Source organism: Belonocnema kinseyi, chromosome 2, assembly GCF_010883055.1.
Source record: "Belonocnema kinseyi isolate 2016_QV_RU_SX_M_011 chromosome 2, B_treatae_v1, whole genome shotgun sequence".
NCBI lineage: Eukaryota > Metazoa > Arthropoda > Insecta > Hymenoptera > Cynipidae > Belonocnema > Belonocnema kinseyi.
Genome location: NC_046658.1, coordinates 67,356,714 through 67,381,844, shown reverse-complemented (window position 1 = coordinate 67,381,844; position 25,131 = coordinate 67,356,714). Strand labels below are relative to the sequence as shown.

Below are 25,131 nucleotides of genomic sequence, written 5' to 3'. Positions count from 1 at the left end.
TTTTGGCTATTTTTGACCCCCCCCCCGCCCCCTCCTACAAAATGTAAGGACATATAATATTTCTTGGACTCCCCCTTTTCATCTTACGTAAGATTTTACCTAGTTTTCCTCCATTCTTAAATATCGTTTGAAGAGGATCATTTACACTAAAACTCATCATTTTACATCAATCAAAAATTTTTATTTCATAAAAGATAATTCGGGTGAAATGTCGTATAACCAGTAACCTCGAAGTTTACGAAATGCTTTGCTCGCAAAAAGCCCAAAAAATTGGATTAGAAACAGTTAATCATTTTGGAGGAACTCTCGACTGCTGATTGCGATAAAAATGATGAAATCATCAGTTTCAGTAGAAATTCAAATTCACTTCCGAAATTTGGATATTCAGAATGCAGGTGAAAAAGACTTTATTTGAAAAAGCTAGCAAATTCAGAGTAAATTTTTCAAGAATTTTGAATTTTCAATTTCATAGGTTATAAATATCGGCCTTCAATATAATCTAAAAATCCAATTTTTAACAAACGATTTTTTACTAAAAAAATGTTTTAAAAAAGATTTTTTTTTCATAATCAATAATTTCAAGAAATTCCGGTGTTGAAAGAGAGGAAAAATATTATTACTGCGCTCAAACCCTAAGACAAAATTTCAACTAAACTTTAAATTAAGTTTGTTTAAATTTAATATATTAAAAAATAATAATTCGGACTGCAATCTTTCAGCATTTAAATAACTTGAAAAAATGGCAAAATAATAGAAAAGTTTACTGTTTTTAATCATCAATAATCAATACATAAATTTAAAAAAATTACTTCTCAAATATGATTTAAAAATAATGCAGGATCACTTTCTAGTTCCGTTTTATTAGTTTTAAAACATACTCTTTGGAAAATTTCGACATGAATATCAAGGAGATTAATGCCACTGGTTGCAAGCCAACAGTTGACGTACTACAACTATCTGTATCTACTGAGGAATTTATACTCATCACTTATTAGAGGCCGTCCATAAACCACTTAGCCAAATTTTTGTCACTTTTGAGCCCCCCACCCCCACGTAGTCTATCGTAACTATTTTCCAGGCCCCCTCCCCACCCCCTATAAAACACGTGGTTTTTTGGGAGAAAAATGTTCTAAACAAAATTATTTACAAAAACAAAGTTTAACATTTTTGTTCATATAAGTCTTCCGATTGAATAAAAGTTGAGACTAGCCATGCATGAAAATCATCTATTACATGCAAACAATTTTCTTCAGCTTTTTGGCAATCGAGTTAACAAGTGGTCATAGAATAAAATTATATCAGTGTAAAACCATGTACCTTAGACGACCACCCCTCCCCCATTTGACTAATTTCCCCATGTGAATAATTGTAGTCTTTCAGTGGCCCCTCCCCTCTCTGGACAGGTTACGTAGTTTATGGATAACCTCTTATGACAAATTTAATTAATGCTTTTAGAATTCAAAACTAAGAACTTGTAAGTAATTTATATTTCTTAGTCATGTATTTGAACTTGACACTATCTTCATTTACACATTTTCATTTAAATTTTCTAGGAAATAGATGTGTCAGCTGACAATTTTAAAGTGACACTGACCATCATATGGTAATGAATCGGCTGCGGATTACCATAAAAATGATCAAATCGTCAGTTTCAGTATAAATTAAATTTTACTCCGGAGATTTCCAGATTCTGAATGCGGGTGAAAAAGACTTGATCTAAAAAAGCTATGTAATTCAGTGGAAATTGTGCAAGAAACTAAAAATCGAATTTTCAATTTTTAAGAAAATGAAAATTCAGTGTGGCTGTGTCGCAGTATGACAGAGATTTTTGACTAAAAGGCCCCAAAACAATTTTTTCCCTCAATAATCGATAATAATTTCAAGAAATATCGTTGTTAAAAGAAAGAAAAAAATTATTACTGCGCTCAAATTCTGAGATCAAATTTTAACTTCACTTTCAACAAAAAATTTTTGTAATGACTATATTAAAAAATGAAAATTTGAACTGCCATTCTTCATTTATTGTTACATTGATTGGAAATAAATATATTTTTGACAATTTTACACAGGACCCGAAAAATATTTGTTTCTATCAAAAAAGTATATGTTCAATCATCGAATATAGTTCTTATGTGGGAACAAAATACTATATATAGCTGACCCAGCAAACTTTTCATTCAAAACATTTGGTTTCGTTAACAAAGTTAAGATCTAAAATACTATACAACCCTCTATTCTGTGGCATTTATTTACACATTTGAAGCTATATCTATATTTATATAGTAACAATTTTCCGGTATACATGAAGGTTTTGCAAATTGATTTTTTCCATTTTTCAGAAAATATTCATAACTTTTGGGATTTTTTCCTAATAGTTTTGAAAACTAATTATTCAGTACAACTTATCGCTAGGTGGCTGACAGTAAATGTATCAACAAGTTTGCCGGGCCTATAAGTAGAGGTCCGGAAAACCTTTTTGCCCAGTTCGATATAGTTTTCGACTAAGACATGGAAATAAATTTGTATCTTGTAGGTATATAAGCATTAAGCATGACCGTTAAGTTATATTTCTGATACGTGGTCAACCTTAAATTAATTTTTTGATAAATTTCCTAATTTATCGATGGATTCACGAACTTTTGTAAAATTTCCCCTCTTGTGTGATATCAAAAAATTCCCTTACTTTTTAGTAAATTCCCGAACTTTTGCTGAATTATACATATAGTTTGTTAGGAAAGAATCTCTAACTCTATTAAAATTTCCGAACTTCTACTGAATTTTCCCTACAGTTTGTGTTAGGGTTATTAGCTTGCTGAACATTATCAGGGAAATCCCAGACAAAATTCTGACAGTGTGCCATTGAGCTCGCGGTGCTTTTCGAGATATTAAAACGTTCGTATAGTTCATTAACACTGTTTTAAGTTGAAGTGAAACCTTACCGAAAACTTTTACAAATTCTAAGGAATATAGTGTCCATTGGAAGTTTTTGATTGCCTAAACTTACGCCCATAGAATTTCTTCCAATTTAAAGTAAAAATGTCAAATATTCTATAATTTAGAGTGAATTGAAGTGAAAAAGATTGAGTTTTTTCATATTGAAAAAATCGTATTTATTGCCATTATTTCGTAAATAAAGATACCTGCAACTTTTTTACAGAAGAAAAAAGATGGGCAATAAAATTTACGAATAGAATGTACATTTCAAAAAGTCAAATTCAAAATTTTTTTCAAAAATGCCGATAGGTCTTCTCCTCAGCAGCGATTACGCTTTCTGCGATTCGGCGGTTAATTTATCTTCTTTCAGAGAAAATGTAATTTGTTTTTGTTCTCTATGTAGTATATGCATTTTTAATGAATAATAGTGTTCGTAACTGTAATTCAATTTAAAGGAAGATTAAATTGAAACAAACCAACTTTAATGTTAATTTGAAGTAGCAAATTAAAGATTATTTTGTGAGAAAATATCGCTCTTTTCTCTCAATATTTGCGAGGAGTCTGCTACATGCGATGATAGCGAAAACATACAGAGGGGCCATTCACCAATTACGTGATGGAGAATGATACTTTTAAAGGCACCGCCCCCCCCCCCCCGCCCCTTAAGATATCACGGATTTTGTGAATGACCCAATATATGTAAGGGTTAGTGAAAAACTAGTAGAAAAATATTTCGTTAAAGTATTGATATGATGAATCTATATAAACTAAATTGATTAACGAGGGTAAAAATTCGATTAATGATTTTAAAAAACTGTGTAACTTCAGCTTTTCAATACGTGAACTGCATATTTTGACCATCGGTAAATAAGCAGACACTGTGACTCAAACCTGTGGTTAAACTTTCTTCGCGTGAATCATTTTGCTTGGAGGGCTCTTAAAGTCTTTATCCACTTCTTAGTCTGAAATCATCAGGATGCATTTTGCGCTATTCAGCTTTAGTTATAATGTACTTGGCAAGAAAGTAATTTAAAATGTCCTTCTTACAATCAGTCATTCTTCTTCTTGAAGACGATAATAATTAATTATCAACTAATTATAAACATTTTCGACGTCCTGAAGTACAATATTGAAAATATGGCTAATCTTAACTCTATATACAGAGCAATTAAGTGACCAAACATAATATAGTCTTAATATAGGGGTTTCAATCATGAATTCTTTTTCGAAACATGAATGAAGATGTTCATTTAATGCTTGATTTGAGTTGTAAGTAAATAAAAGGCGCGGCGAACCCCTATAGCTTAAAGCTTAATCACGAGGAATGTTCCATTGTGTTTTACCATTATTTTTCGCTTGAAATGGCTGTCTCGATTCTACAAGCATCAGTAGGTTTCAAAACTATTTCTGCCAACAATATATATGTCGTAGCTACTTAGTGTAATTACCCATTTCATGAAATGCCTACACTTTCATGATCTGCTAGAGGTAATGATCGACAGTTACAATTTTGCACCTTTAAACAGTTAATTTATTAAATTAGGGTTTCAATATCAACACTTAACCCTAGGCTTTAATTATTTGAAGAATAATAATTTTGTTTAAAATCAAAGTAGAATTTCCAGTAAACAAACTTAATTATATTTAATTAATATAATTTGAAAAATCGAAATTGCTGTTTCACAGTTTATTCATATTATACCTAAAAATATAGTTGGATTTATACTGCTCCCAGTTCATTACCTAGTTTGTAATATTTTAACCCCCATTCACGTCATTTCACAATTCACTACTCGTTTGGCTATTAAATCATTTTTTGATAAAAAAATCAACCTTCTAGTTAATCCATTTGTTCACCATACAGGCGCCGATACGTTGACAGAAAAGAAAGGCTGTAGAGTGTAGAATTTTTTTACAAGAAAAAAAATCCAGTGTGTCAACAACATTCGAAAATCCCATATACTTGTTTTAGGTGCATTGATAAGAACCAATAAGAGAGTTTATATCATATTCCATGATAAAATTCATTGTAATCGAATTTATTCTTCGAAAAACATTGAAATGATTCAGAATAAACTACGAAAACAAAGTAGAAAAAATATGTATTTCTCACAAATAAAAACGTTTAAGAAATATTTTACATGTACAGGTACTAAAACATATGCCGAAAACACTGAGAAAGATAAGAGATGAAAAATGTTTACCTGCTTGTGGTAAAAATGAGTGTAAAGGTAAGCCATATTTATATATAAATGCATGTAAATGTATAGGGGTCCAGCCAGGTACAATGTGTCGATCCGAAGGGTATCGGAATAGGTGTTGAACGGAAGGTTAAAGTAATGAGATGCAATTTTCAGTCATTCTCAAGAAAAACGGTTTTTAAAATACCACGTACGTCAACATGGACCGTACAGTCTTTGAACTCCCGGTTAGATCAGTTGGTAACAAAAAGTATGGGCTGGATTTTTTTTATTGCGCCGACTATTAATAAACTGTTATATTTGAAGAAATAGAAAGCTAAAATGAGAAAAAATATAATATAAATTAAATTTGTAAGGAAACCTGATGTTCCTTGACAGAGTTGCTTTATAGTTGTTGAAAGTGTGTTGCAGAGCTGGTTACTGTTCCAAAAGTTGTCCGAAAATTTTTTTACATTCTCATCAGAGAAGGCATTAGATTTGTGTAAAACTTGATCCCCCCCCCCCCAGTTTTTGTCAAATGTCCTAAACTTAAGGTCAAGTTCGTTAGCCAGCCATTTTGGATAAAAATTCAAAAAGTGGGCACATTTTGAATATTTTTGAGACCACTTTTTTAAAAATTTGAAAATTCTCTGTACGGTTATTCATAGTATTCAAAAAATTTAACGATTTATCCTTATAATTTTTTTCGGAAAATCAAAAATTACTAGAGTTATAGTATTTTTAAAATCCAAAATAACAAACTAAAATGAACAATTTAAGCAAAAATACGCATGATACGAAAAAAAGTCTAGAAAAGAAAAACTTTGCTTTTTGAAAGCCCTAAAAGATTATGATAACAACTTTTTTAATTTGGCCGAAAGGTTGAAAATTCCAAATTTGATCGTACCAAAAATGATTGAAACCACATTTTTTTAAAGATTAAAAAATTCTATGTACGGTTGTTCATGGTACTGAGAAACTCAAACAATTTATCCACATGACATTTTTCTATAAAAAGAAAATTATCAGAGTTAGAGCATTTTCAAAATCCAAAAAAACAAACTAAAATAAACATTTTAAGCCAAACAACGCATGATATGAAAAAAAGTCAGGAGAAGAAAAACTTTTCTTTTTCAAAGCCCTACAGGACTATGATAACAACTTTTTTCATTTTGTCGAAAAGTTGAACATTCCAAATTTGATCGTACCAAAAATAATGAATAATCCAAAAATCCCATTTTTTGGTCAAACTATGCAAGATACGAAAAAAATGAGACAAAACTTGTTCATCCAAAAAAGAGCTTTAATTTTTGATAGGACACGTAGTTTTTGTTTTAGTCGTAAAAAATAACATTAAAAATAAAAATATTAAATTTGTTTGAAAAAACGACACAAGGTATAAACTGAAATTACCAGACAAAAGTTGTTCGCTTAAAAAGATCTATAATTTTATTTTTAATCATTTTTCGATAAGACGAGTAGATTTTCTTTTAATCGTAAAAAATAAGATTAAAAATTCAAAAATTAACTTTTTGGAAAAAGCAGAGAAAAGACGAAAGAGGACATAGGCTCCTATATAGGTTCCTGTATTAGACCCTATGCAGATGCCCAGTAGTTTTTATTTCATCGTAAAAAACAATATTAAAAATAAAAAAATTCTAAAAACAAGGAAATAAGAATTAGTATGATTCAATTTTTATGCATATTATGAATTTTAAGGAGTCGAAAAATGTTCTTGAAATTTTAATATTTGTTCTATTCTTATTATACTACTCTTATGTGTATTTTATGTGAAACTAATAATAACGAAAATACAAGTTTTCAATTGAGTGAAGGAAAATAAGAATTTTCTATACAAAAATAATCTTAGATTAAAATGGTAAAGATTTAAAAATCCACATTTTTCACGCCAAAAAACTTTTCGGTTATAAACTCGGAGCGCTACCACCTGATCTACCCGAGGGTTCAAAGTTTTTCGCATCATCGTTAACTACGAAAGAAAATATATGCTTGCCGAATTCTTCACGATATTTTTGCTTGAAATGTAATAAAACTGTTTGAAAATTGATCTTTTGACTTTTTCGGAAGGATTTACACGTGTCCTAAATAAGTAAAGTTAGCATATTTATAAAAAGGTCCTTATTTCCATAATACCAAGAAGCAGGTAAGTCGGCGGAGGCAGTCATTTTAATACTAAAATGCCAAAAGTGCTGGAAATTGTATCTTCATAGCTTCGCATCGCGTCGCATCGCATCGCGCGTCTATTGAATATCGTGCTTCGCGATCGGACATATTTATTTTTTCAACTTTGAATGCCTGAATGGAACTTTATCAAAAAGATCTCTTAGATTTCGCTGCGAGAAATAGATTCTTCGCGATAACTGAGAAAAAAAATTAGTGCAAATTAAGGAGCAAATATTAAAGTAATCATAAAAAATATATCTTTTAAATTATTTTGCAATGTCTGGATAATTAGTAAAAGCCCGAGGTACAAAAATAAATATAATATAAATGTCATATAATAGTGTTAAACATAATCTAGAAAACTTCGCAATCTTGCAAAATCGAGTGCGAAGCACGATATACGTGATGAGAATCTGTTCTTTGAAGCCGAAGGAGCTTTATTAAAAGAGAAATCACAATCACCAAATTACAGTTGTCGGTGCTTTGACCTTTCATATTAAAAGGTTTGTGCACAAATGTAAGGGAAAGACAAAGATCGAGTGCGAAGCGTGAGAACCATCAGTCGCGCGCCATGCGCGTTCTCAAATTTGCGATCGAAATTACATCGTTTTACAAAAATGTAAAAAAAACTCTTCATCAATTTTTTCTATAGTTTTATATATTTTTAATAGTTTTTAAAAATTACCAAAAAACGTTTGGTATCTATTAGCATTTTCAAAAATTGCCGAATTATAAAAAAGTTTACTGTTCATAATTTTCAATATATAAATTTTACAAAATTACTTCTTCACTATCAATTAAAAATAATTCAGTTTCTTATTTCATTTTATTGGTTTTAAAACCTACTTTTTGGAAAATTTCGACATGAAAATTAAGGAGATTAATGCCGCCCGTTGCAAGGCAACAGTTGACGGACTTCACCTGTCTGTATCTACTGACCGATTTATACTCATTCCTTTTTATAGAAATTTTAAATCATGCTTACCTTTTATTTCATATTTATGACAAAGTTGTTGCTCAATTCATATTTTTGCTTTCATATCTTCACATAAAAAATATTAATGTTAATTTTTAAAGAATTATCTTCGGATTCAAAACTAAAAATATGTCAATCTTTTTGTTATAGTCCTGCGTTTAAAACCAATTTCCATTTAAAAACGGTAGTATCTATACGTCCGTACAGTCTGTACGTTTATGTATGCTTATAACGCGGTCAGTCTAAGCGTACGGACCTGCCAAGGAGAACTTATCTTATTATATACGTGCATAAATGTACGGCTTTGGACTCGCTGTTTAAATGCATACATACATAAATGCAACAACATATAATATGGTTATTTAAAATATGTATTTTGATAACAAGGTCTTCAGACAAGAAGTTAAGGAAACATTTCAAACTATAGGTGCTCTTTATTTGTATTTCAATATGGACATGTGTATATTTTTATTTTTATAGTGACTGGCGGTAACATAATTTAAGAAAATAGTTCATAATAATACAATTTCTGTTTGTAGAATTTTACGTAGTCAAAAACGTATATTTTCTATATTACATTCTCATCAGAGAAGGTATTATTTTTTTATTGTAACCACTACGGTATCATACTATCATGAATTGTAATTATAAACACATTACATCAAATTTACTTTTTTGAAGATTAAAAGAATCTGAAAGTAATCAAATGATACCTCATGAAGTATAAATTAAAAAACGAAAAGTAAATTATAAAATGCTATACTAGAAAGAAAATAGTTAATAAATGTCAACTGATTAATTCGAATTACTTCATATAATTTCAAATAAACTTTATAACAATCTTAAGAAATTTGACGTCACTTTTTATGAAGAATTCTGATAATTTGTTAATCACTCCGAACACACACCACAAAATATGAAAAATACGTTCTTCCATTACCAATCGAACTTCCTAAACTCTATTTACGTTTAAAAGATCTACAGGTTCCGAACCATATAATTGATTATTCAATCCAACAGAAGATGTATTTTTCCCACCATTGATCAAATTCAGAAGATGAATTCCGGATAATTAACTGCAGATTTTTTCCTTGATTTGTGGTGGATCGTCAATTACTATCCCATCAGCAGTGATGGATTTCACCCTATCCGAAGGTTTTGGCCGCATTAGAATAAACGGCAATTCAGCAGACAATTCTCCTCCCAAAGCTCCCAAATAAAGCTTCACCTTCACAGCATATGAAACAACAATTCCAAAAGAGTCTCGAACATCTGGAGATGTCAGCAAGGTGCTGGAAGCCAGTTGACTCTCTCCTTCACTTTTCAATTGTCCATCCAGAGCAATTCCTCTTCGGTTTTCATTTCCCTCCAAATCTGGCTTTAAATACAAAACCTTCTGCAAATTTGATCCTGGGTTAATCGGACATCCATCTTGGGTCTCAACAGCACTGATGACTGTTCTAAATTGCCCATTCTGGAAAATTACAACATCTATTCCCTGTTGAACAAGCGCTTTAATTTTTTTTACGACCTTGTTGCTGTTATTCCTCACAGTAACATTGACAGCGATTCGTTCACCATGATGATATAGCTGTTTATCCAAAGTGACTTCAAGCTCCAATTCCCCAGGACTCAAGAGAAAGTCCTTTCGAACAACACTGCAAGGTTGTCTTCCCTGTTTTGTAGGAGCATACTGGATTTTTCGAATTCCAAGAGAAATTGTACTTCTCTTGTGACTGACGTCAGAGTCGCTTTCCCCGGTGAAAATTTTCACGTAGTAACTCACCCCACAAGGTTCTCCAGTTTCCTCAGCATCTGGTTGAAGGGTCACACTTGAGGGAGCACTTTGGGGAAAGCAAAAGGTGAAAGGAATTGCATTTGGTCCCAATTTTTTTAGTAATCTTTCTTGCAATTTTGTCAGGTTTGTTTCTGACTTCTTCTTTTCAGGATAGAGAGGCTCGGATACCAGGTACAGGTCCTTTTGGAAATTTAGACCCATTACTTCATCTTCCTCTCTTCCGTACCGAAAACTGCAGATTAGTTGTCCCCATACTCGACGCTCGCTGTTGATGTAGTCTTGGTCGAGAAGAATTACACCGTCGACCGGTTCTACTCCCGAGAGGTAGTCGATAAAGTCTCGTTTCCCCAGGTATAGGGAAATTTTTCCATTGGGGGAGGACTTTTTAAAGACCTTGAAATTTGCAACCATTTTTGCTCGTATTTTGACGGAAGGTCCTATCACTCGACTGTCCACTTGTGAAGAATTGTTGGGTTTATATTGGCAAGGTGAGGGTGACGTTGAAGATTTCTAGGGCTTCCTAATCTATTCAGAAGCTGATCAGGAAATATACTTCTTTCAATGCGCATGGTTTTGCAGCGGGGTTTACTTCTAGATGTTAGGTTTCTGCTAATATTGGCGACGAATGGAAGGAGGTGACGTCGTGGTTTGAGGAGGGCTTCGTTCTTATTTGTTCTTGAAGTTCAAGATTGTTTAGGTTACAACAACTGTTTTAGTTGGGTCGTTAATTCAATTAAGAAGATTCAGAGTCTTTATAGATTGTAGAAAAAGAGAGACATTACCGGAAATAAGATGTCGATAAACTTATTTTTTCTCTAATTAAACCCTTCCTTTGATAATGTGCCACTGTTCTGATTTTGGAATGATTAAAAATTCGTAACTTGATTTTTTTGGCATGCATGTAGAATTATTTAAATATATGATACTAATTGTAAGCTGTTGAATACAGTACCGACCAGAATTGCCCAACTGAAAATTTTCTTGCGAATGAACAGCGAATCTCCCGGGAGTTTACTCTTGAAAATCGAACGGGAATTTCTCGGGAGTCTAGCAGGAAACCCTCGGATCATACAATCCGTCATCTGGATATATAAAACACATTTTGCCCGGAAAGGGTTTATTTTACGATTACTTTTGGATTCCTGCAGTCATTTCCTAGACGATACGGCATCCAATCCGTGCAGCAGGTCTATAAAATTCAACTTTCTCGGGGAAGTTTCGTTTTACGAGTACTTTAGAATTCCTTTAGTTGTTTACTCGAGGACGCAGCATTAAATCCGTGTACCAGGTGTATAAAATACATCTTTTGCGGGGAAGTTTTGTTTTACGAGTACTTTAAGATTCCTGTCATAATTTTCTCAAGGACACGACATCCAATCCGTGCACCAGGTGTATAAAATACATTTTCCTCGGGGAAGTTTCGTTTTGCAAGTAATTTAGGGTTTCAGCAGTCAGTTCCTCTAAGGAACGACATCGAATCCGTACACCAGGTGTATAAAATACATCTCCGGGGAAGATCAGTTTTGCGAGTACTACAAGGTTCCTGCAGACGTTTTCTCGAGGACACGACATCCAGTCTGTGCATCAGGTGTTTAAAATACATCTTCCTCGGGGATATTTTGTTTCACGAGTACTTGACCCAGACGGAAATATTACGTATAGTTTATACATAGTGTGAATTATTATATATAATATTCATTTCTTTTATACATTTTTTGTAAAAATACAAATGAATATTATATATAAAACTTCACACTATATATCGATGGGTTCTACGAAGAATAGGTTATCTTTTCTTTACCGTTAAGAATTAGGTTAACTTAATTTTGTATGAAATTTATTAAATACGTAGAAGTGTTAAAGTAAATGAAAATATTTTTTAATTTTTTGTTTGGGAAGTTATAGGAGCCTAAATTATGTTATAAACTGTAATACAAAATGCTGGAGTTTTTAATTCGTTGGAACTGTTTCGAAAAATAATAAGTTATTTATTCCTCCTGAAAAACTAAGCTTAATAAAGTTAACCTAATTCTTAACGGAAATGAAAAGATAGCCTATTCTTTGTAGAGCCCATCGATATAAACTATATATAATTTTTTCGCCCGGGGAGGGTGCCTATAGTCATTTCCACGAGGACACGCTATCGAAACCTTGGAACAGATGTGTACAATTCATCCTCTCAAAAGATGTTTCGTTTTTTAAGTACTTTGGAGTTTTTGCATTTATTTTCATGAGGAGGAAGGGTTCTTGTAGTCACCGGTTCCTATGAATGATATCTGATCGATATCGAATCCAAGTGTTTAATGCACCGAAAAATGGAACACTCAAGAATTCGTTAAAGAAAATTTCTCCAAACAGGATGTATTTTATACGCCTTCTGCATGATTTGCATGTTCTGTCCTTGCGAAAGCGACCACAGGAACCCCGATGTACGCATAAACTCAAATTTTCCAGGAGATATAATTTTCACAACCTGGTGCAAGGGTTGCATGTGGCATCCTAGAGAAACCGACTACAGAAACTCTGAAACATTCGTAAAATGAAACTTCTACGGAGGAACTATAATATACACACCTGGTATAAGGTTTGGATGTCATGTCCTAGAGGAACCGACTGCAGGAACCATGAAGTACGCGCGAAAGTCAAACTTTTCATGAGAAAATGTAATTCATATGTACATCTAGTTCATGGATTGAATCGGAGAAAGTTTGGAAAGATGTGTATGAAAAAACCGTCAGAAAGCTGCTTAAATTTCGCGCATCTGAGAAATATCGTCCTATTTTCCGTTTTTGACCAATTTTCGATTCGCAACTTCCAATTCCTGCCTGATTTAGGGCAGTAAATAGAAATTTGTTAAATTTTGGTAAATTGAAGCTTTTAACCCCTTCTTTAAAATGAGATGAAGAACATAATTTAATATTTACTGGTTCTCGAATTAGCATAACAAATGTGGAAGAATTCCCAAGAAAAAAATCGGGTGGTCGAGTGGTGACTGCAGTCTTTGGTTTGTTGTTATCCATGCATTAATAAATGATGAAAGTTCGACTGCCCCTTGACGATCCGATTTTCGTCGTGAGCACACTTTCACATTCTCCGTGATAATTAGAGAAACAATACTTATAATGGATTATGTTCTTCGTCTAATTCTAAAGGGGATATTTTAAATTTTAATTCAGCAATGTTTCAATTTTTCCAATTGAGAACCGAAAATTAGTCAAACTAATCGTAAAATAGGTCGTTATTTCTCACATTCTATCTCGTTTTTAACGTTTTTTTAAACTATCTAACTTAAGATGTTGCTGAGATAACTACGAAAGAAGAGAGCCATATTTTAAATTCGACTTTTTTTAGCGGTCTGACAATTCTGGCTGGTACCGTATGAAGATACAAATAGATGGTTGTTTAAAGGAAATAAAGATAAGTAAAAAACCCACACTCCTACTCTTTGGAGATTAGAATATTCCTATACCTTGATCATGAGCGCCAATTTGCAACCATAAATATGTAAATAAAGTTAATTTTTATAACAGTAACCTAGAAGCCAGATAAAATGGACTTCTTTCCGAAGCCTTTCAATCTTTCGAAACAGATGGTTTTCTACTCCTTGAAACTATGATTTGAAACACTCATTAACTCTATATCATAGAGAAACCTAATAGTCACGAATTAGACGTTGCTTCTTCCAATTTCAGGATTCTAGTATTTTTTATGACATTTTCCGTGGCAGCCAAAGTTTCTTCCACTCTTTTAGACAAATAGCGCAGCTTTTTGAATTTCAGAAGTTGTATGGTTATGTTATCAAGGCTCACTAGCAAACCAGTTAACAAAGGAAGCCGCGTGTTGAAGATTGCGCAATTTCATAGTAAAGGACAATGTTCAAACTTAAATTTAGGGAATTTTTTCAGTTTATCAATTTAAACAAAAACTGTAAATGTCGAACGAAACTTCAAAATATACAGATGGATAATCGTTTTGTAAATATTTAAATTGCTATGATAAGTTCAGCGTTCAAAGTGGTAGATAATTTATATTTAAAGAAATTAATAATAGTGTCAAAAAACACAATCACTGGCCGAACTTTCATATTGGTGGCGGTAGTGAGAACGTGTGCGGTGACAGCTGGGTTTTAGAAGCTGTAATAAAATTCTGTAAAAAAATAGAAGTGTAAGCAAGTCAATTTTTTAAGGCCAATAATTGTCATTATTATAGAGGAACCTAAAATTACTGGAATCAAAAACTGTTTTTGACGTGATTTCAACTTAATATTCGTGAGATAAAGTGACAAAACAATTATATGACAAGGTTACAAAAAGTTTAAACAATTTTAAGTGAGTTTTGCAAGGATATTAGTTTTTTTATATAGTGTGGCCAATTATTATGTTTTCGCATAATTCACGAAGTCATTGATTGGCCACCCATTCATTAATATACAGACATTATTTGAAGGTAAGAATACTACTATCGTGTATTTTTAATCACCACATTTAATTAAAATCAAAAAGTTTGTAGTTAAATCTATCGAAAATATTTGAAAATAAAATAATAATTTTCATCAAGCGGACAACCCTGGCCTCAACAGCTGTTTGTTTAAATTTCTTACTCATTCAGCATCGCCGGTTTTACTTCACTCTGGCATTTTGCGCTTCATTGCTGCTCGATTTATTAGTAGTTTTATTTTTGAGAATTTTTTCACAGAAACATATTTAAATGAGGTGGCCAATCTCTGAGGGGCAGCCAAAGATTGAACAGAATACCCTATTTTTGGTACTTTTAACTGCGATGCAAATGGAAATTCTAGGCCAAGTATAAAGTCAATATTCTTGGTTGTACTTTTCAGAACTATACTTGCCCCTGTCTATAGCACCCGACTAATAATGGGGCCAAGTAGGGCTATGTCCACACGGGAGATTACCGAAAAATTTTCGATTTCCAGAATCATTTCCTGTCAAATATTTGTATAGATATTCGTATGGGTGAAAATCAAACAGTTGACAGTATCTTGTCCCTAGAATATTATACGCTTGTGTTTGGAGGAATATATATTTTTTTAATCGCAGGGTCTTAATAAAATTATGTTTTACTCGATTTTTGACTACAATACCCTAGTTATCAATATTATCACTTTACTTGGTTTAAAAATAAATTCCCTTCAATATGAGTGAATAAAATAGTGATATCTTACGTAAGGGTCTACTTCTTCATTTAGCTTATTAATATTTTCTCACTTACTGTGATTCATATGAAAAGAAAAGGTTTTATAATACCCTGAAATACTTTTGTTATAAAACTAAAAAGGTATTAGAATGATTTGGAAGTGTATTTTAGTAAGCTTTATGACGATAATAATATTTGTTTTAAGTTTTATTTTAGTCCTTTTTTCGACGCAAGAAGACTATGTTTCAGTATGGTTTTCAAATACGCCATCAAGTTTAACACAATCAGTTTTTAAATCTAGCTTTCTCATTCTGGTTTTCAATTCTGAAAGAGATGGTCTAATGAGGTGTTCCTTAAATATTAAATACAATAATTATTTACATTTTCAGAACCCGCTTGTTTTTAATTTGTGCTTCAAATGAAACAAATGAAAAACAAGGGACTTCTGAAAATACAAGTAAGCTTTTATTGAACCCACGGCATATTGCAGCTTGCTCTACAACTGTGCATTATGTTTTTTTTAGTTTTAATTTAAGATCCGTGGAAAGCTTAAAAAACAAGTGAAGGGTGACACGGCATAATAGATAATCCGCATGTTTTCAAAAATGAAATTATTAGCTAGAAAATTCGGAATAATTAATATACCTATCCTTACTGATGGATTTTTTTATAACCCGCTCTTTGGATTATGAAAAAAACAAAAAGAAAACAAAAATGGACCCACAGTAGGTGTTTTCAATAGATTTTTGTTTGTTGCATTCAAATCCGGAATCTTTCTATCACATCAAGATTTTGAGAAAATTTAGAGTAAACCAGTTTTTTAATCAATCTTTTCGACTTAATTTAGCACTAAAATATCTCCGAAGTAGATTTTTTTTACATTTTGAATTAGATTTCACAAAACCTTTTTTGCCTCTCCTGAGAAATAGCTCGAATATGGATTTTAATACTATGCCGTGCTACCCTTTAAGTGATTTCAGAAAAATGATACAATGCACTGTGTATATTTTAAGCTGCTATGATTTAATTTAATAGGGTAATGGATAAATTGGTACAAAAACATGAAATTTTATTCATTCCCGTACGTTTTTATAAACAATTATGTGAAGATATTTATAAGTTCTTTTTGCGGATAACACTTGTTAGAGTATTTTTATTATTATTATTATTATTATTATTATTATATTTTCTTAAGAAAATAAAACATTTTGCCTGTGGGAGACACAGAAAAATAATAAATAACCAATTTATTGTTTTATTGCTAATGATTTACTGGGACCTTACGTTCCAGGAAGTCCTCAATAAAATCAGAGATACCTTGTGATGATGGTCAGAATGATTAAAGATAGATTTTTAAAAACATACAAATTATATTCAACGTTCTATTTCATTGATAAAAATAATGTATTTAAACAATTGTTTAGAACTTTATAAATGTTTAATTTATTGACAAAATTTTGATACTAAATAACAATCTAATAATAAAGCAGGACGATTTTAGTACAAAACATTTTTTTCACGACAAACTGATACACTGGAGTATTTGTTTAAATAAATTGTTTACATCAATTTCAAATATAGGTTATATGATATTTAAATCTTTGTTTATTAATTCTGATCAACAGTGATTTCATTTCAGTAGTTTATTCAGATATAAAATAATAGTATTCTTGAAATGGCCAATTTTGTGACAAACGGCGGACCGTTCGAAGCGGACCATGGTGGTTGTGGTCATGGGTGACAATGCACTACAAAATGTTTTGCTTGATTATAACGATGCAGTAAATCTATTTTTCCGATATTGAATGGTTTTCACGAGAGAAAAAACTGAAAAAAATGTTGAAATCGCGAGTAAATGTAATCATCTTTGCAATCAAATAGTTATAAGATACTGTTTTCATATTCCTTGTAAATAAACTCTTAAAAGGGATATCAGGACCGCAAGTCACTAGCAGCAGCTGCGTAAATTAATAATTAATCCAGGTTGCAATTGAATGGTGAGTCCGTTGGTTCATTAATTTCATTACAGATTTTCAGCATATATTTCTTTTATCAGTATAAATTATAGTAAGACTACATGTACTATGTACTATGCATATGTCTCTAGATTATATAATATGTAAAATGAATCAAATGTGTCAATATTAACTTTACTTATATTTTCTTACTATTTATATTATCAGGAAAAATATAGACTGCATAGTTTATATTCAAATTAATAAACCCAACAAATTTTTTAATCCCTCGAAACTTTTAGTTACAGTAACTGAAAATTACTCAATTGTAACAGAATTTTTTGAAACATGTGACTAAAGCTTTATGCAGTTTCCGTTGCTGAACTTCCTGTTCTTGTTAGGGAAAATTTATAAACGATTTCTACAGAAAGCTTTAGTAATACGTCTCTGCAACTTCTTACAGAAATTTCTAACAGTGTAGAAGTTTAAAAAACTACCTGTAGGAATATGTATTTTGGAGACTCTAGAATCCGAAAAGTCGTTCTCCGAAAGCAATTGTATTGATATATAATATTTGAAAAGACTGCTTTTGATTGATGTATTTGTATTTTAACTTCATCAATGAAGAACAAAATAAACTTGCTATTTAATCATAATAAGAAAGCAAGCTCATCAAATGAGCGCCATGAAATTATAAATACAAACCAAATGGAAGCATTCTATGATTTAAAGATCTATACTTTCAGGCCAATCAATAAAGTCAATATAAACCTAAAGTTTCACATTAATTCTAAAAGTTTTCAATTTTTGAGGTTGGGTAAAATTGGTTGCAAACATGATAAATTCCATTTTTCAATCTTTTCCTAGGTTCGGAACATGTTTAAAAATACGAAAAACATTATTTTTGTCAAAGTAGAATTGCAAAAATATAAAAAATTCTGAAAACTTACTAAAATATTTTTCGATTGATTTTCCACAATTTATTATATTTGTAGTTATTTTATATGTCCGGAGCTTAAAATTTATTGAATAATTATTGTTTTCATAAATGCTTGAAAAACTGTATATTAAGTATCTATCACAAATGTTACGAAAGTTTTTAAATTTGTTTCTAAGTTTGAGAAATCTTTTCCCGAATCTTATACTAACTTTGCAAGCCCGTAGATAATATACATAAAAAATTGCAAAAGTATTGCAAATTGGACAAACCACTTGGAACGATTTTTCTTGCGTAAATACAAATTTGACACTTCACACTGGACATAGAATCTTGTAAATTTAAAAATAATTCAGATGTCTCTTTTTTATACATAAAAAAATTGCAACATCTTTGCAAATTGTTTGTAAATTAATAAAGCATTTAAGTGTTTCTGAGTTATTTTTTGAAAATACGCATATGGGCTGTGATGTATTGTGCAATAACCAGTTAAAGTTAATGTATATTTTTTCTGTAATTAATTGGAAATTTTACTTGTTGCAAAGTTTGGAACCTTGAGATAACTGAACTTTATTCACAGCGAATCATCATAGTCATAATATTTTTTCATTCTCCTCCGCTTATTCATTTTATTCGTCAAATTTTGACCCAAATAATTTTCTATCAAAAGAGCAAACATTAATTATTTACATATACAGAAAAAAATATTTACCAAAATCTAAATAATTTTAGCTAATTGTATTTATTTTGCTCGGGTCTCGGAACGAGCTATCACTTCTATAGGAAATGTTTGAAATAGGTCTTCTCTAGGAAGGAAATACTATAATACTTTAAGTTAAAGGTTTTTAAAAGGCAGGGTTTGAAGTATAATTGCTCTTGAAAAGTAAAGAACGATTTTATTTCACAAGGCTATCAAACGGTTTTTTTTTATATAAAATAGTCAACCAGCTCCCTAAAAAATAAACGGTAAAAAACGGGATCAAACATCTAAAAATACTAATTGCTGTTTTTTAAAGTCCATCTACCACTTATGCGAATTCCACTCTACCGAAACGTTTACGCAAATATTCACGTCCACTCAAAATGAGAATCGAAGTTAAACATTTGGGAATTTAAACAAAATTAAGAACCACACGCGCTCCTGTGAATTTGGAATTTGATTGGCTATCCCCATATGAACCGCTATCCTTGAGTTTTCGTTGTCTCTATCGAAAATGCAAGAATTTTAATATTAAAATCTCGTCGGTTTTGAAAAGCGTCTTCGGATAGCGTTTAAAAATCTGTTTTTCAATTGAAAAAAAATCTTGTTCTCTAGATATGGGAAGGTTAAATAAGAATAAAAAAGTTTTCATCCAAAAAAGATATTTTATTCCGAGCAAAAAAAAATTGAGTGTGATGCTATCGCACTGTGATAGACGATTTTTCGTTGAAAGTTCTGTATAAAGAAGAAAAGTATGTTTCTTTATAAATAAACGTTAATAATTTTGAGAAATATCGTTTCTTATCGCGAGGCAAAAAGTTAGGTTGAAAAAAAACCTTATAAAAGTGACTTCTTATAGAAAATGAAGATTTTAGGTATGAATTTGATTGGCACTGCGGTGCTTAGAAAAGTGGCAAATTGTTTTAGAAAAGAAAGTATTTTATTATTTTACTGTATTTAAAAAACTTTTATGCTGAGGAAGTTGTTTAGAAAAAGGTTTAAGAAATGGTACGAGATTATCTGGTTTTGGATTACCAATCTTTGTATTACTATATTAAAAATTAGCTTTTGAAAAAATCCTTTTAACACAACATGTATCTGATTTTTAAAGAATTTCGTATACAAGAAGGCCATTTTCGGGGCAAATGTTCGTTATACAGTTTATAATATTTATAATATTAATATATACATATATATTATATAATATTTGTAATATTATAACCTTCAGTTAAATACAATATTAGAAAAATTTTGAAATTTTGTTTGTATAAAAACATCACACCTAATATATCCAGGCGTGGATTTACCATAGGGGAAAAATGGGAAAATTCCGAAGGGCGACAAATTTGGAACGAAAATTTTCCTTAATTAACAAAAAATAATACTAAAAATAAAATTTTCATTTCATTATCACGAATCAATCACAAATCGATTGGATGTTAATGAGTTGTTTTTCCGCGGCTATGTTGTATCCTAAACTGGTAAAATTTTTCAATCATTATTTGTTTAAACTATAAAAATTGTTTTCAATTAGTTAGCAAAAGTTAGTAGAAAAAGTCGTTAGTTCGTAAAAAAGGCGGCACTTTTGTTATCCGCCCGAGGCGGCAAATTTCTAAAAGCGTCCCTGAATATATTGTTAATTTCACAAGGTTTCGTATTATGTGCGCGGCTCTCTTCGCTCGCAAGTTTGAGCGGGCTTTATGAAAAAGATCTCTTTTAGATGGCAGTATTTATATGCGTCTTCATATTCTGAATTGCCTACTTAATTAAGTATAGTCAAAGATTAAGTTTCTCAAAGCTCTATATAGGCTTTGGGGTACACATTCTCATCGTGACACTCGCAAACCTGTAAACAGGTTTTGTTGCATTTTTTTCCCGTAACTTTGGTCGTTTTTCCACATATTTTTTTTTAATAAAATAAAACAAAAAATGCGCATCCTATCAAGAAGTGATTCTTAACGAAATTGTAGATCTTTTTGAAATAACAATATTTTTTAATTTATCTTCTTTCGTATCCTACATAGTTTTTCTACAAAATGGAATTTTTGATTTTTCATTATTTTTGTGTGCAATCAAAATTTGAATTTTCGATTTTTGAAGAATATCCAAAAATTTGTTATGATAATCTTGTAGGGTTTTTAAAAATAAATGGTTTACTTCTCTTGAATTTTTTTCATATTGTGCGTTTTTTGGCTTCAAATTTTAATTTTCGGTTGATTTAAAAATGGTTGAAAACACTCTAACTCTGAGAATGTTCTTTTTATCGAAAAAAGTCATAAGGATAAATTGTTTGTTCTTTTTAATACTATAAATATCCGTACATAGAATTTTCAAATTCAGAAGAAAGTGGTCTAAAAAATTTTCAAAATGCGCTCACTTTTTGAATTTTAATCAAAAATGGTTGATTCACGAACTCGTCCTTTCTTTTAGGACCCAAAAAAGTGTGCCAAAAATGGATTTGATTCGTTCATTTTTTCGAGAGTTATCGTGTTTACGGACGGACGGACAGACAGACAGACGCCATCTTGAAAAACTGATTTTCGGATTTAGGGGGTCACGAAACGTGGAGATCCATTGAAAAACTATGATGTCAAATTTCCGACAATTTTAATACTTTCTCAATAATAAATGATGAGAATGTAAAAAATTATTTTCCGTACTAGAAAGGTTGAAAATTTACGTAGCTCTTTAATACATTGTTCTAAAATCGCCTGTCAATTTGCAGTACTTTTGCAAGTTTCTGCAAAGTATTCTATCTGACCTACAAATTTCAAAACTTTAATTAATTTGGTTTATTCATGGACATAGGAAACAAGGGACTAGGCATGCCATTGCGGGGGTGATGCAATGAGGGGGGAGGTCCGCCACCTTTTGATGTCCCGCGACAAACATGGCAGCGCCCACATGTTTATATTTTCATGCACAGTTTGTCGGCAAAAATGCTGGTGCGCATAATCAAATGGCACATCGTAAGATGGCGGCTCTCCCCACTTATGGAATTCTCCCCCCTCCCGTGGATTCAACCCCGCTCGACAAATTAGGATGGCATGCCTAGTCCCGTGTTTCCTATGTCCATGGGTTTATTGATTGATCTATTTTCCCCGTTTCAAAGAACGCGCCGACTGTACCGGCTGTCAAGTGCAACACAGAAAGCGAGCTTAATCGATCTCGTCCGAAGTTAGCCGAGTTGATTCGCTAAGGCAAAAAAACAGCAAAAACTCGAACAAAAACAAGCCGAAAACAGGAACAACAAAGCCTGAGATTAAAAAGACGGTCGAATACAAAACATTATCCAAAATGTCTACAGGAACAGTGTGTTGTGTATGTAAACGTCGGAAAAAAAGAAAAAGGGACGTTCTTGAAGAAGATAAAGAATATATTGCGTTTCACCGGTAAGTAACTTTGAAAATTTCTACATAACCTGAAAAAATGTCCTAATTTCTTTCTAAGCCAGAGAAATTTTCGCATTTAATAAATAAACGTTATGGTGACCAGACGCCCTGATCTTTTAATCACAGCCCTGACTTTGTGTTTTTTGTGCTATGACTTGATTTTGTTTTTCCGAAAACCAAAATTTGTGTTTTTTTTTGTTTTTGTTTTCGGATCTAGATTTTGTTAACAATTTCTGAATTTAAAAATAAAGGAAAACATCGAATTGCTCAAAAAATTAAAGTTCTGAAAAGTATTTCAAATAATTAAACATACTGTAAAGATAGTACTCAATTATTTAAATAAAAATGTGACCACAAAAAGTTATTTGTATAATTTATAAACCTAGGGAATCAAAATACAATTGAATTATTTTTTCAAAATTCAATAATTTAAAAAAAAAAACGAAAAAATCCATATTTTTGGAAGAAAATTCACAAAATACGTGATACGTTTAGGGGAGGGTGGGTGTCTGTCGAAATATCATTTTTCAGGTTCAGACCAATTGAGAAATTATCACGCAGGGGGGGGGGGGTCAGAAGTTCCTGAAAAATGTATCACGTATTTTGTGAATGGCTCCTTGACTGAAAATAAAACTATTTCATTTTTTGTTGGAAATTAATCTTTTTTATTAAAAAATGTACGCATTTTGTTGAAATTTCGCCTTTTTTAGTTGAAAATTCAATTTTTTGTTTTAAAATTCATTTTTTTAATTGAAGATTCACGATTATAATTGTTACGCAATTTCTTTATTTAATAATTTAACTATTTTTTTTTAAATTAGTTTTTTATTCCACTGTAAAAATAACACTTTTATTTTAGATTCATTATTTACCTTTTTTAGTTGAAACTTCATCTACAGGGGGAAGAAAAGTCTTCGCACGCCTCTTTTTTGAGTACTGATTAAGTTCTCTTAATTTTGATTATGCCAGAGCTAAAAATTTTTCTCTTTAAAGGGGTTGCTTCTCTCGAAATTCTGTATAAAATGAGTCTAAAGTGAAGCCAATTCGTCTATTTTTGAATTAGATATTGCAAAAAAATGTAAATTTAAATGTTTTCTTAAATGTTCAATAACTTCCGAAATAATCAACATTTGTTAGTGTTCTTGGGCTCATTTCGAAGCTATGCTTTCACCGTGTCACAACAGCTTATGAGTGTAAATCGTAAAAAAAATGTTCGAATTGCAAGAAATTGAAGTTGTAACAAAATAGTTGACAAAATTTGAAAAATTCATATCTGTAGGCAAATTAGAATCACAAATAAATATATATTTTGTGGGAATTACATAGAAACTTCATGATTATGTTTCTTCAAGTTCTTGCAATTCGATACAAAAATTTTAAGATTTTTACTCATAAGTTTTTGTGATACGGTGAATTTCGAGAGCAATCAAATTTCGAGTGCTCTGGTATAATTAAAATTAAGAGAATTTAATCAGTCATAAAAAAGAGGTGTGCGAAAACTTTTTCCCAACCCTGTATTTTGTTAAAAATTCGTCTTTTTTGGTAAAAAGTTAATCTTCTTGGTAAAAAAAATTTATATTCCAGGTCAAACATTAATTTCTCTGGTTAAAAATTGAACCTATAAGAAAAATTTATGACGGTCAGGGAAAAGGCAGAGAATGTCAAGGAATTTCGAAATTGGCATTTTGTAGCAACCCTGTTTCTTAAATAACGCGCCTCAAGTTAAACTGTATTGTGGGATTAATGTTCTGGTTTTCCAATCAAGCCACCTGTCCACTCCAATTAACGTATGTTAGTGAATATCGGCTTTTATTTATTTAATAATATATTAAATGCGTTTCCAGATTTCCAAAGTGCAAGATAAGAAGAAAGCAGTGGCTAGAAACATTAAATTTAACGGAGAAAAATTTCAGAACAGATCCGTATGATGCGGAAATAAGAATTTGCTCGAGACACTTTTCACCGGATTCCATTAATTTTACCTATCCTATTCCTAGACTAAGAGATGATGCAGTTCCAAACGTAATATTTGCTCAAGTACTAAAATAATTGATAATGGTTTGTCAGAAAAACTGTAGTAATTTTCCTCTTTTGTTAATTTCAGGTAATTGATTCATCAAACAAAAAGGAGAAGGAGTCACTCATGAAAGCTTCAGTGAATGAGGCTTCAGGAACAAAATTGGAATCGCTCCCAGAGAAAATTAAAGAACAAGTACATGCAAATTCATGAGTTACAGCACTTGCATGCGTTTACACCACTTGAGAGATGTGCGCACTCTAAATGAAAGCCAGTGGATAAAATCATCTTGCGACGGTCCCTTTGGCATCTCCACTGGCCAGCGCATTTATCAACTATTACTCAAAAGGACTTTGACCGAAAGCCGCAAATTGACAGTGTCGCTGTATGGCAGCGTTTACTGCCTCCTAGTCGTTGTGCACCTGAATAATTTACTGGAGAACTGTCGACCTTCTGAAGAAGTGATTTTCAGAAGGTTTATATTTTTATTTTTCAATATAAAAAAACATTTCTAACGCACTATACATGTATACAGGGTGTCTAGTGACTTTGAAAACCTGGAAATCTCCTTGATTTTTTCATGAAAACCTTGGATTTTAATTATTATTATTTTTAACAGTAATTTTATAGAAATGCGAAGAGTAATTTAAATCGTTCAGCCTATTATGAAAGAAACATCTCGTTTAGAAAAAATCTTGCTGCTGAATTTTTTTTTATTCGTCAGGATATAATTTATCTTTTGTTAATTACAGAATAAAAAAAGATATTTCAAGACAATGTTTGTGGAGGTGTTCAACTTAGAGATTATAAAAATTATTAGTTTAAAATTTCGATTTTAATTCAGGTTCAGAATTAGAATAAGCAGTGGCTATACGACGGATTTTTCAAGGAATTGACCACTCGG

At 31.4% G+C, this 25,131-nt stretch overlaps 2 protein-coding genes across 4 annotated transcripts; one reads left to right on the top strand and one right to left on the bottom strand.

Moving 5' to 3' along the window:
• Nucleotides 1-8,870: 8,870 nt before the first annotated feature.
• On the bottom strand, nt 8,871-10,542 carry LOC117167144 (phosrestin-2). The gene has a single exon (XM_033351854.1). The coding sequence runs from the start codon at nt 10,481-10,483 to the stop codon at nt 9,347-9,349; it is 1,137 nt and encodes a 378-aa protein (XP_033207745.1). The 5' UTR covers nt 10,484-10,542; the 3' UTR covers nt 8,871-9,346.
• Nucleotides 10,543-14,127: 3,585 nt separating this feature from the next.
• Nucleotides 14,128-24,746, top strand: LOC117167145 (THAP domain-containing protein 2-like). 3 transcript variants are annotated; one of them, XM_033351856.1, is made up of 4 exons: nt 14,128-14,236; nt 21,931-22,210; nt 24,055-24,232; nt 24,315-24,746. In XM_033351856.1, exons 2-4 carry the CDS (start codon nt 22,116-22,118, stop codon nt 24,438-24,440), a joined length of 399 nt encoding a protein of 132 aa, XP_033207747.1. In that variant the 5' UTR covers nt 14,128-14,236; nt 21,931-22,115; the 3' UTR covers nt 24,441-24,746. The 3 variants fall into 3 exon arrangements, with proteins under 3 accessions (XP_033207747.1, XP_033207748.1, XP_033207749.1); XM_033351857.1 differs by lacking the exon at nt 14,128-14,236 and adding an exon at nt 14,384-14,400; XM_033351858.1 differs by lacking the exon at nt 14,128-14,236 and having other exon boundaries at nt 21,908-22,210.
• Nucleotides 24,747-25,131: the final 385 nt, after the last annotated feature.